This window comes from Apteryx mantelli, chromosome 14 (genome assembly GCF_036417845.1).
Source record: "Apteryx mantelli isolate bAptMan1 chromosome 14, bAptMan1.hap1, whole genome shotgun sequence".
Lineage (NCBI taxonomy): Eukaryota > Metazoa > Chordata > Aves > Apterygiformes > Apterygidae > Apteryx > Apteryx mantelli.
In genome coordinates this window covers 13530347-13542580 of record NC_089991.1, presented here as the reverse complement: position 1 = coordinate 13542580, position 12234 = coordinate 13530347, and the positions used below count along the sequence as shown (strand labels likewise).

General features: G+C 43.3%; 1 protein-coding gene across 3 annotated transcripts; it reads right to left on the bottom strand.

The window, feature by feature from the left end:
- Nucleotides 1-3586: 3586 nt before the first annotated feature.
- LOC106493566 (E3 ubiquitin/ISG15 ligase TRIM25-like) lies at nucleotides 3587-11831 on the bottom strand. Of its 3 annotated transcripts, XM_013953627.2 has the most exons (6): nucleotides 11138-11831; nucleotides 9036-9131; nucleotides 7448-7681; nucleotides 7300-7322; nucleotides 5953-6089; nucleotides 3587-3962 (listed from the first exon to the last, which is right to left on the bottom strand). In XM_013953627.2, exons 1-6 carry the CDS (start codon nucleotides 11756-11758, stop codon nucleotides 3958-3960), a joined length of 1116 nt encoding a protein of 371 aa, XP_013809081.1. In that variant the 5' UTR covers nucleotides 11759-11831; the 3' UTR covers nucleotides 3587-3957. The 3 variants fall into 3 exon arrangements, with proteins under 3 accessions (XP_013809081.1, XP_067160775.1, XP_067160776.1); XM_067304674.1 differs by lacking the exon at nucleotides 3587-3962 and having other exon boundaries at nucleotides 3969-6089; XM_067304675.1 differs by lacking the exons at nucleotides 3587-3962; nucleotides 9036-9131 and having other exon boundaries at nucleotides 3969-6089.
- Between the last annotated feature and the right edge of the window lie 403 nt (nucleotides 11832-12234).

Here is a 12234-nt window from a genome sequence, read left to right as displayed (position 1 = left end):
CTTTACTTTTGCCATATAGCAGCAATTACAAAGTTCTTATCTTCTGGATCACATTAATTTATCCTACAATAGAGCTACCTCCCTTTGCTCCATTTTGGCAAATTTTTGCATCAGCCACAAATTCCAGTCTAATAAGCCTAGCAGTGAAGAGCAACGTGCACTTTTCCATCCAAATTAGATGCTAAGCAAGTTCCATCTAGACAATTATCATCTTCGTTTTTGTCAATAAATCACATTGGTCCTGGGTTTTATTATGTTAAGCATTTCAATCTTAGTGTGATATTGTATTATCTGTGATGAGTGCTTCAAAGGCAGCATTAGAATTGCCTAGTGAGGGCTGCAGAGCTCTTCAGTAAGGCATGATCAATCTGAACCCGGCCTGCTCCAGAAATATCCTCTTCCCGCCTTGTCCTCACCCTTCTGACAGCCTCTGGTGAATGTGACTCCATTCATGAGAATTAGTCATGTATGGAAACCGTTTCTGCAATGAGCCTTCTCTAAACAGGTCATAGAAATTTTTACCAGGGTCTCAGAAATTCTGGGAGCCAAATGTTGGCATTAGAGGAAAGGTGAAATCACTTAGTTCCTCATCCTCCCTGGGGAAAATATTGCTGCCCCAACAGTGTCAGAAACGGTTTTAAAAAAAATGAGAGCTGCTTGCCAGCCAGGTGGTAGCCATATATCCAGGAACATGCTGGTGAGGCCCCCTGTCTAGGAGTGCAGGAACTGCTCAGCATCCTGCAGCTAGTTGCTCTTTCACTCTGCTAAAGAGAGGGAAAAGTAATGCTCCAGTTCTCTCATAACATCCTGTGGCTGGAGGCACAGGAATATGTGTTTGTAACATAATTTTCACTGGGGAAATGGTAAACTGGTATTTCAGAATTGGATACAGAGATGCTGACATTTCCTAAGTATCATCAATTTAGAATACGCATGAGATTGGGGGAATGGAGTTACTTGAAATAATATGCTGAGTAAATCTCTCGCTGTCTGTGCTGATTTGCAGCAGTTCAGTAACTTGATATCTGCAGCAGTAGCACTAAACTGCATTGACTGGTCATGATCCCTTTGCCTGGGGTGAAAGCAATAACTACCTGGCAGATAGAAAGAAGCCTAGGTAATAAAAGTGCCGAGGGACAGGCTCATTTCTTTTGCCTCATCTGAGTGGTTGAGAGCAGCTGTCCTTCGTGTCCTGCTGGCTTGGAACAGTAGGGAATATTTGCAAAGTCACCTTGAGCTACTGCTGAGCTCCCAAAATTTGGCCACACACTTTCTGCTATGCTGACAATTGATGTGTGCAGCAGACCAAAGGCTGCAGATCCATTACAGTTTGGCGTGTCCATTTAAGCCAGAAAGGGAAACATTGCACTAAATCTAAGATGGGTTTTGCTGAGGTTATTATTTTTAATTCCCACAATTGGTTATATATTGATTCCACAAATGACAGAATAGAGTTGTACCCATCCCTCCAATCCAGTACACTTGCAAAATAAAATGATGAAAATCCATCTGCCTTGCAGAAATGGAACCAGAATCTGAGACCACCAGGAGCTACGCTGGAGAATGGTAGTGCTTGTGCAATGTTTGTTGCTCATTTTACATTGGCTGTGCAGTGCCTCCAGACATGGCCCAGCAGTGGAGATAGCAGCTTTCCTCCTAGGGCAAGAATTCTCCACCTTTTAGTCCTCAGAAGAGGCAAAAGAAACCAAACCTGTGGAAATAATGAAAAGAAAAGCTCTTGACTTGACACAGGCATTAGTACTGTTGCTGCAACAGCAAGTCATCGAGAAGACTGAATGTGTTTGCTGTTTTTTTTCCCATTGGCCATTTTTTCCCAAGGCCATTTGTGATGTTAAGTGAGTTTCATTCCTTATGTGCCAAGTTTTATTTTCTTTATCCTAAATGGTCTTATTTTAAGTAATTCATCTTGTGTGAGCTCACTAGGCAAACTGTTTTTGCCCTACTGGGAGTCTGCCTGACATTTTTTCTCTGTCACATATTTTCTATGCAGACGATGGTATGTGAGGAGCTTTTGGCAGGTAGTAGAGACTAAATTCTTGATAAGATTAGCAATAGCTGCATCTGGTCCCAGTCCTCTGATTACTGACTGAATCAAGCATCATACGCCATTGCGTTAATTCTCCAGATCCCCTTTTGTGGAGGCTAAAGGAGCGGGCTTCAGTCCTCAGTTACAAGAAAGATTTGTGAATGCTATCTGCCAAAGAAGTTTGGCTATGGAGGAATGTGAATGATTCTCTTATTTGGAGTCATTTAGGAATTCATCAAGCCCAGCCCTTCTCAACCAGCACAGAAGGCTTTTGGGCCCAGTCTGATCTATGGCTATGGAGATGGAGCTCACATTTTTTGTTGCTCTGGAAAGGATTTGTCAATTAACCTTGATCTGTCCAACTTCCCTCAACCCAGTCTACGTTTACAGACACTATAGGCTGCCAGGGGGCTGCAGGAGACTTAGAAATGCATGAGATTACATAGAGCCTGCCCGGAGCAGCGAGGCACGTATGTGCATGTATTGAGGAGGCTGTATATCACTCTTAAATCCTCAAAGCAGGGAGATCAGCACCAACACAGACCATGAATCACAGAACCCTCTGTGAAATATAACACGCTTCCTTGTAATGGTAAGGGCAGCAGGAGATTACCAGTTTCATTGTACTCCCCATCATCATGTAGCCTTCAGGGGGAAAACCAGTGATACCACAAAGGGACCAAAACTGGTGAATTCAGTCATACCTGTATCACACTAAAAGGAGAGGGAAAGTGACTAATGGATAAAGTTCTGTATCAGGGTCAGGCCTTTTCCAGGCTGTGGCTTACAATCTCAGTGTAGTTAAAGACACTGTTAGTGACACCCAGGTGGATTCTCTCTATGTAGATCTCTAGCTATCTCCCTGCAATTGTTCTGGAAAAGCATTAATATGTATTATATTAATGTTAATATCTCTATCCACAAATCCTAATTTATATAAAAGCACCAAGAATTGTAGCCTTTGATTTCATAAAAACTTTTGTTGACAATCCTGGTTTGCAGTTGAACTTTTTTTATCATTATTGTCTTTTTGTGGTTTTCTTTACCTGTCTGGAGAAGAAACACCCAGACTATGAAACTATGTGTTAGATCTGAACCACTGCTAGGCTTTACAGCAATGAAGGGTGAGCTATCTGACTGGTAGTGCCCATGAAGTCCCTCTGTGCAATCAACATATGCAATAAAGGCGACATCTGGAAAGCATAGCATGTGTTTGATCAGAAGAGACTATCTGTATTCATGGAGATGTAGCTAGTAAACCATCTTTGTACACTGAAGATCTTGGTATTTTGCATGGTGCTCTGAGTCTTCTGTCGCAGAAATGTTAGAATGTGGCTTAGAGACTGACCAAGCTGGTTTCATACAAAGAAAATTCTTTGCTACAAAGATGACTTGTGTTAAATGTGATAATCCAAATATGTGGCATGGGCCTAAACAGCTTTCAATGACAGCCATCTACAAACAATGTTCCCAACAGTTACTTTCAGCTGGTGGTTTGAAATCAAACAGCCCTGCTTGTCTATATCTGTAGCCATTTATTTTGTCAGTCCAGCCATACAATGAGAACAAGTCACAGCAATTAATAGGATACAAATACCGTAAGTACTATGAGACAACAGTCCACACGTTGAAAGCCAACAGCAGCTGGAGATTTTCCTATGCTCATGTTAATTCTTAGCACTTGTTTTCTAAATTTGCATGTGCTACAGGAAGTGCTTTTGATAGTAGGTATGTGGGGGAGGTTGAGACACTTGGAAAGTATGCAGAATTAGAGGACATTTTTGAATGTTTAACTTTTTCTTTCCATCTCAGTTCTGACTTTTTTTCATCTCTCCTTTACTTCTGGGAATATGTGTACCATTCACTTTGTTCACATCTGCTGCTTCCAGCACACATCCTTTCAGTTGGTTTTATACTGTAGATATACAAAAGATGGAAAAGATACACTTTACTGTAATATTAAAGTACAATTTTATTACTGTGTTAATGGCAAATTTGACAAGTTCATTACAATTCCAGCTTTGCATTGGCTTAGAGAAAATATTTCTTCTCCCTCCCATTTTGAGTAAGTGTCTGGTTTGCACAGAATATAGACATTAATATGTCTGCAGAAAACTGGGCTCACAAGATAAATAAATAACCATATACTTTGATTAAAAATGTACTTCTAGATTTGAGGCTGAATGGATGTTAAGTGAAAGCAACAATATTGCTAAACTGCACTGTGTAGTTAAGACTCCCTTTAACAGCTTACCTGCATCTCTTGCCTCTTGTGCGCTCCATCTATTTCCAGTTATACAAAGGTTTGTGAATGAGAAAATAAAAACATTGATTTTGCAGTCTTTCCAAATATGTTTGCACTTAGGGCAGGACTACATTGTCCTGAATCCCCCTGATAAACAGCTGTTCTCAAGCACACTCTTTCAGATTTTACTACCAATCTGCTATAAGAAATGCTTGTCAGAATGCGCTTTTTTCCCTCCAAAATTAAAAAGTGGTGAAAAAGTAAGATTTTATTTTGAATTTTGCAGACTTCTTTGCAAACTGAACTTTAGTTGCTGAAGAGCAGCAATTAAAAATATTTAAAATTCCTTTTTCCTAAATTTTTTACAAAAAAGCTTATAGAAAAGACATACCATTTTCTACCCATCAGCACTATCTGGGCATTGAACTAGTAGTATCTGAAGAGAAATACTGTTTACAGACTTAATATATCCTGTAGCATTTGGATTTCTCTGGGAATTCCCTCAGGCACTAGGTTTGCTCCAGCTCCTTCTCGTCAATGGGAACCCCTCTGTGGTCTTTCCTAGGAGTAGGCTCAGACTTTTAACAAGTACTGAAGCAGAACCACTCTCTCCCTCAGGCTTGAAATAATGATTTCTCTGATGCATTTCCACAGACTTCTGCCCACTACAGTTTTTGAGAACTGTACCCTGCGCCCAGAGGCTGCACTCCTGCTGGTCTCACCTCTGTCAAGGAGAGGAGATACATGCTACAAAATACTGTTGATATTTTTAGGTGAGATATTTTCTCTGCAAGACTCACAGGCCCACACCAGAGTCCTAAAGAATAACTAGTATTTTTGAACACTTATGCTTTGAAGAGGTATCATCAGTTGAAATCCCATTATAAAGAAAAAGCATTGAATGTTAGTGCCTCTTAAAACACAAATCACATCTTGGAAATAATGAAATAGGGAGGTTAATAGGTCTGACCCTCTCTTTGGAAGTAAAGGACAGCCTTCTAGAATCTGCTTGGCCCTTCTTAAGACCAAATTGTGGAAGCACAGGGCATACAGTCCTTAAATGAACAACTACTGGAGAAATTTGCAGGGAACATTTCATAAGTAAAGAAAAGGATTTACCTGTTCTGCCCTATCTGGTTAGTGAGTTCACCTAATAAAGGCTAAGAAGAATGTTTTACAAAACTGATAGTGTATTCGAGATTGGGACTTGGTATTGCACACTTGGATCTCATTGTAAGGGATATATCTAAACTGGGGTTGAGGTGGGCAAATGAAGAGGATGTTTCTCAACAGTATGATTGAACATCCAAAGACTGTGGAGGCAGGTGAGAGCTGAAAACCAGGACTAAATCAGAAGAAGCAGGCCTCATTTGGGGTAGAAACAGATTCCTTCTTTCTTATTCCCAGAAATGGTCTTTTTGCCCCCTCCGTTCTCCTCTCTCCTCTATCCCCATGCTGTATTCTCAGCCCCCCAAAATCCCACTTGAGCTCTCACTTCAAATCCCCAGTTGATCCCTCAAGGCCACACACATATCCCCTATAAAAGAATCAACATTTGCAGGATGTGAGCACAGCTCACTGGATGGACCTTGTCCATGGCTTGCCATTTTCTGCTCTGGGTCAGTTGTGTGCTGTAGGTGGGTGCGGGCAGATCACTTACTGGGCACCTCCCGCATCAGCAAGTCCAGCTGGGACATGTATTCGCACATCAGGCTTCTGCATCTCTTGATTCTGGCCGGATCCAGTTTCACTACAAATATTTCCATCTTGCCAACCTTGAAATTCTGATTCTCAATCCTAGGACACACAAACAGTCATTTCATCAATGAAAACCATCTAGCATTGGACAGTTAACAAACTCTAATGTTAGGCAGGCCCAATTAATTAGGAAGGACTCTATAAAGAGGAGGATGTTTTGACAATACAGAGTATCACATAAAGAGGTCTCTTTATGCAAGTTATGCGAGTTGCAATTTTTATGAGTAACAATTTATTAGACAATACTTATTAGACCTGGATGGGAACTTTCAAATGCTGAAAATGGGAAAGAGGGAGACATTTTGCAAATATTCTTGTGTGAATAGTGTTTGACCTGTTGCAGGCAGACTATTATTGTAAGCAGAGTAACCACTGTTGTGAAAGAAAGAAAATGCCAAATATATTAAATGGTGTCCAGGCTTCTGGAAAATGACTTTGATCCCACAGGCTAGATTTTGACTTGCGGCACAGCTATGAGTAATGAACTGTGCTGCTGCCAGCACAGCCCCTAGGTACACAGTGATTCAAAGTTATCCTCACAATCCAAGTTCAAACTCAGCCTTAATTTGTACAAGGTACAGAGATGACATCTTAAAATCCAGCTAGATGTTAGAGTTAGCCCTTCATGTGACTGAAGAGTTTATTGCTGCAGCAAAATCCATAGAGGATCTTTAACTTATTGTTGGCATGGTTTTGCACTTCTGAGTTACAGCTGACACCCAGATGTCAATTAGGAAGTGATAAGTCATAAATCAAATGTACCACTTGCAAGAGAAGGCATAATAAAACTGTCAAGCTATTAAGCCTGTCCACAAGCAGAACCAAAAATCCATGGGAAAATGAGCCAGTTAATTCTGCAGCAAAAAGCTGTACACTGTGACTTAAGTGCAGCAGTGTCACAAACACACACCTAGTGAGCGTGTTCTTCTCAGTAACTGAACCCTATGGTGTTCATCTCTGGGAAAAATATCTTTGTGGTAATAAAAGTTAGTGGTTTTCATCAGAATTGAGTAAGCATGTAGCTGCCAAAGAAACTGAAACTAAAAGGGACCACTGGAATGATAGGCAAATATGTCTCCATTATCATTAATTGTGTGGGCATGGTGCACTCTTAACTCAGCTGAAATAAAAAACAGGTTTGCAGTGTAGGGTGTGAGGATGGAGGGACACAGACAGTGGTTTTAGCTTCCCAATTATCAATGTCATATTTTATTAAAGAAGAAAACAAATGTTTTTATGTGGAACTTACCTATCCTGTGCCAGTTTAAATTCCTACAAAGAGGATTGCCAAAAAAAGAAAAGAAAAAGAAAAAGAAATTGTTAGTGTGATGTCCAGAAAGGGCAGCCGGCTGAGAAATGAGTATATTGATGAGGAAAAGTGGAATGCTGCTGCATACTTTGAGGAAGAGGAAATCATCTGGTTGCTCTCTCATCTTCTGTAAAGACTGAAGATGCTGTGTAGCTTCATCTCTCTTCTGTTCCATTTTCTTCTTCAGTTTGGTAATGGCTGACAATTGTTTTTTCTCAATGTATTGGATGTCACTCAGGATCTGCTGCTCTTTCTGATTTATCTCTGCCCTGATCTCTTCAAACATCTTCACCAGCTGAGAAGTCACTGTTTTCGTATTGGTCTAAAAAAACAGATAAGAAAATGATGCACTGGCTCAGGAACTCAACAATTCAGCTTAGTGTGTCTGTTTGTTAATTAGGATTGTATCTGTCCTTTCCACTGCATTTAGAAGGAAGCAGACAATAAGCATTTGCTTAGAGTATCTGATTAAACAGAGGATTATGAAAATTATCTTGATATGGTAACAAAATCAGATAAAATTCAGCTAGCAAGGTGAGAACCACATCGGTTCACACTGAAAACCCCACTTGTATACTCAAGGTGCTTTTCTTTTATTAACAGGAAGAAAACTTTAAAAACGTGTAATGATACGTACAAAGTGTGGCCTGCAGATGACTGGGAGTCTGTCAGGTCTGCAGCCTGGTTCATGCAACCACATTACATCGTAGAGTTTACCAACTTTTTCCTTCTGTGTAGCTATACTGGGATGCCAGGAGAGAGCTTGAAATCTGCCAATTTCTTACAACAGTGTTCCTTACTTTGGACTGTATCTCTTTCTGCTCATCCGTTTCTCTAATTGTTGGCTGCATATATAGTCCAAAAAGGATCAAGAGAACACCTGAATTTTCTTCCTGAATCAGCCATTGTTCTAGCCCAGAAATTTCTCTGTTCCTCACTTCACCTATTTATATTGTAGATCTAATAGTAACAGTAGTTAGTACTTTTTATAAGGAGCACTGCAAGGATGAATTAAGTATTGTAAGTGAGCCAAACCGGATCCTGAGACTTGAATAACCCCTTATTAAAATAAAGTAGAATTGCAGAGGATTGATTTGACTGTTCCCCAGTGGTTTGAGGCGGGACGAGGAAGGCAGCACAGGCCACACTGTTCCCATTGGCCCAGGCCTGAGCCCAAATGCCCCAGTTCTCCACACTGCGCCATGGTGGTCCTTGGTCCAGCTCACGTTGCAGGGAGCCAGCTGGCTCCTCACGCTAGAAAATTTGGGTGCGGGCTCTGGCTCTCCCTTGAGTACTTCCCCTTTAGGTACTGTGGACACAAGTGGCCCTGAGCACCTGGGCTCAGCTCTCGAAGGCATCACCGAGCGCTGCAGTGGGGTTGTCTGCGACTCCGCAGGCTCATGATGGCAGGCTCTCCTCCCACGGAGACAGCCACGGTGGCACTGCAGCCAGAAACTGCTTGAAACTGCTGCCAGACAGCACTGCCGCGACCACGGGCAGCTGTCGGGCCCTGTCCAGGGGCATGCCTAATATTTTTAGCTATTATTAGAGTATCTTTGCAGCTGCATCTCCTAGAACATTTTGCTGAAGAAGATCCTGTGTTTTAGTTGCCGTCATTTATTTCATATAAATCATGAAGGAAGATGCCCTGAATTTGGTGTGACTTGGACACAAACCTTGAGCTGATTCTCACTTTTCTGCAGTTCCTCTAAGGCGTTAGCTATAGCGCTTTTATTTTCCTGCATCTGTTTCATGGTGTAAGAGAGAACGCCCTAGTAGAAGGAAAGAGAGCATTAACATTTATAATGGGGAAGCAGCACAGGTAATTTTAAAACAGACTGGCAGCTTATGGAGCTGATGAAATGGCACGTGTGACTTTTATCTGACTGTTGTCATAAGCACTGATTTCTTTACAGTGAGACCTATAAAAACTATGTTTACTTGCCTCATCATAAAGATAGGGCATAACTGGAAAACTGATGTGATTCTTGGAATCTTTGAACTCAATGTTTAATTTTTATATATGTGTGACTTAGGATGAAGAAGGTTAATAAATAAATAAATTTCACTTAAATAAACTATGTTTATTTATAATAATTAAATAAATAACTAGAGTGAAGAAATTTCACTTCATCTGTTACAGCTCTGTTCCTGCCAAAATCCCCACCTGTGCCTAATGTCATCCAGATCCTTAGTTTTCACATCTGTCAGCATTTGTGGGAATTGAGGACAAGATAAGCAACCATCTTTTCATAAGATCAGCCTAACACTGGTACTCGACTCACACAGCTGTTTATTTTAATGGATATCACAATCATTGAATGTTATTATAATGAATGACAGCACATTTCAGAAGGGATCTTAAACTTCGTTCTTCAGGGATTAAACAATCTCCAAATACTATTTATCGAGCTGTGGCGTGTTTGGGACTGGTTACTCTTCACCTGCCTTCAGCAGTGTTTTAACACCGGGAATATCTGTTAGGGGCCACTGACAGGCAGAGCTGCCACATTCCAGTTTCTTCTGTCCCTTTAATAAAAATGATGCAAGAAAGCTTAGGTTTTCTGTGAGATATTTGTCACAGCTGGAAAATGTTAACTTTTGAAAAAATAAAAGACAGCTAATCAAATTCAATTGGTTCCTTGCACCAAAAACCTTTTACATTTCCTCCTGAAGAGTTGCTTTCCTGGTTTCCTTGGCTATTAGCAGAATTTTTTCAAAAGACAAATACTGCCACTGAGATCTCAGCTTACTCACGGAGAAGGCGTCCTGGAAACAGGACAACGTTGCTCTTTCACCAGCTCCAGGGACACAGGAAATGACTATTTTTCCAACACAAACTACTTCCATTCAGGAGCCCTGAGTATTTTATATCTACTTTGGGGGAGAAGGTTAGTTTGTGAAACAGATAACCCCAAAGGATGTTTCTTGCTACTTCCCTAGGAGGCTGTGACCTGTCCTCTGCCCAGAGAGAGCTTTTCCTGCCCACACACTAGGTTCCTCCGAGATGTTTTTTCCTTGACTGTAAACTGAGCCCAGAAATTTCACAAGGACAGCAGCAAGTGAGCGTAGCGAGCGCATTACATCCCCCCGATCCCTGCTGATTGCGGAGCCTTTCGAGGCCAGCAGCTGGGTTCACAGGAGGGAGTTTGGGTGCTCCGGGGGAGCCTCAAGCTCCCGAGAGACCTGTGGGGAGGCAGCCGGGGTGTTTCCAGGGAAGCGCCCCGAGTGGGAAAACCTGTTTCCCAACCCAAAGTTTGGTGGAGGGCAACAAAGGCTCCGCAGGGGGAGAAACTTCTTCATCCCTGCAGGCAGTCGGATGAGCCGGAAAGACGGTGGTTAGCTGCGTTCTGCAGTGCGCCGGCGCTGCACCCGCGCTGAGTACACAAGACCGGCATGCGCGTCGGTGGCACCAACCAAAAGGGGCCCGTGCCTCCTCCTTGCTCCCTCCCACACACACATTCGCCTAAACGCCGCGCGGCCCAGCCTGCAGCTGGCGTTACAGGCTTTGCCCACCCTCGTTCCAGGCAGCCCCAAGGCCTTCCTCTGCTCTTCATCCTCGTGCTTTGGCAACCCACAGGCAGTAATGAAGGCAAACTCCACCGCAATGGACCAGTCGCCACTGGGGCGAAGGCTGAAATCCCCCGAGGCGATGCCTGCCTCCCCGATTTCTCTGTGAAGGCCTTCCTGCCACCTCCTTGGTATCCCCCTCTTCCTCCCAGTCCTTTCCCAGGAGCTGTGGACAAACCCCACTCGGGCTGGGCCGAAAGCCCCTTACCAGCTCTTTGTCATGCGCCTCCTTGAGGGTGATGATGCTGTGGCCCTTGTGGGACCCCTCAAAGGAGCACAGCATGCAGATGTACTCCCTTTCGTCCTTGCAGAAGCACTCCAGCAGCCTGCCGTGCTCCTGACACTTCCTCTCCTCCACAGAGTGGCCTGCGCCAGCCTCTACCAGGACATGGTCCTTCTGCGAATCCTTGGCATTGTGTTTGTTCAGATGGGCCTGGCACAAAGACCAGCCACAGGTGAGGCAGGTTTTTACTGCTGGCTGGGGTTGATCAAGGCAAAAATCACAGGGAACCATCTCCTTCCTCTCTTCTGGATAGCTCTTGCCTTCTTCTCCTTTGGAAGTGGTGGCCAGAAAGGTCTCCACGATGCTGCATAGCTGGAAATTCTTCTGTAGCTCCAGGATGGGCCCTAGCTGGATTTTACACATTGGGCAGGAGTAGGAGGCCTTGGATTGCTGCTGGACGCCGAGGGCCCTTTGGATGCACTCCTTGCAGAAGCTGTGACCACAGCTCAGTGACACCGGGTTTCTGTACAAGCACAGGCAGATGGGACAGCTGAGTTCATCTTCCAGGCTAGAAACCTCCCCAAATTCTTCCTTAGCTTTTGCCATGGCTGCAGAAATGACGCTTTAGCCAGTTGGTGAGAAATGAAACTGAAGAGAAGCCTGTGGCTTTGTGCCAACCTCGCAGCCCGGAGGCTGCAGGGCCTCCCTTCCTTCCTCGTGACCGGAAGGCAAAGGGAGATCTGCTGTCTCCTCCTGTCTGACTCAAAAACACCTTCTCCAGGCCTCGGCAGCCACTTTCAGCTTTTACTGTCACTTGCTGAGGGATTTCTGCAGCTGAAGGGCACTGTTCAGGCACCACCACTCTGGTGGAAGCAGGATGGTGCTAGGGAGGCATTTACAGACATGGAAAAAGACTGAAAAATTGCCCTACACCTCCTAGTAACATCCTCCATTCCAGGCCAAGGGGAACAAACTTAAGATAAAGCCAGCTGAGAACGTAATGAGGCCTGGTTGGGATAAGCTAGCACTTTCCTCTCTGTTGTTTGGCCCTTTTCTTGCCCTTCTCCACAGCAGTTACAAAT

What these genes read in the sequence shown, in the direction of transcription:
- LOC106493566 (XM_067304674.1), bottom strand. Translation starts at nt 11,758, where the DNA reads ATGGCAAAAGCTAAGGAAGAATTTGGGGAGGTTTCTAGCCTGGAAGAT. An exon ending in AAAGTGAGAATCAGCTCAAG is followed by an intron (nt 7,682 to 9,035) that starts GTTTGTGTCCAA and finishes CTGTTTTTTTAG; the next exon opens with ACCAATACGAAAACAGTGAC. An exon ending in TTTAAACTGGCACAGGATAG is followed by an intron (nt 6,090 to 7,299) that starts GTAAGTTCCACA and finishes TGTGTGTCCTAG; the next exon opens with GATTGAGAATCAGAATTTCA.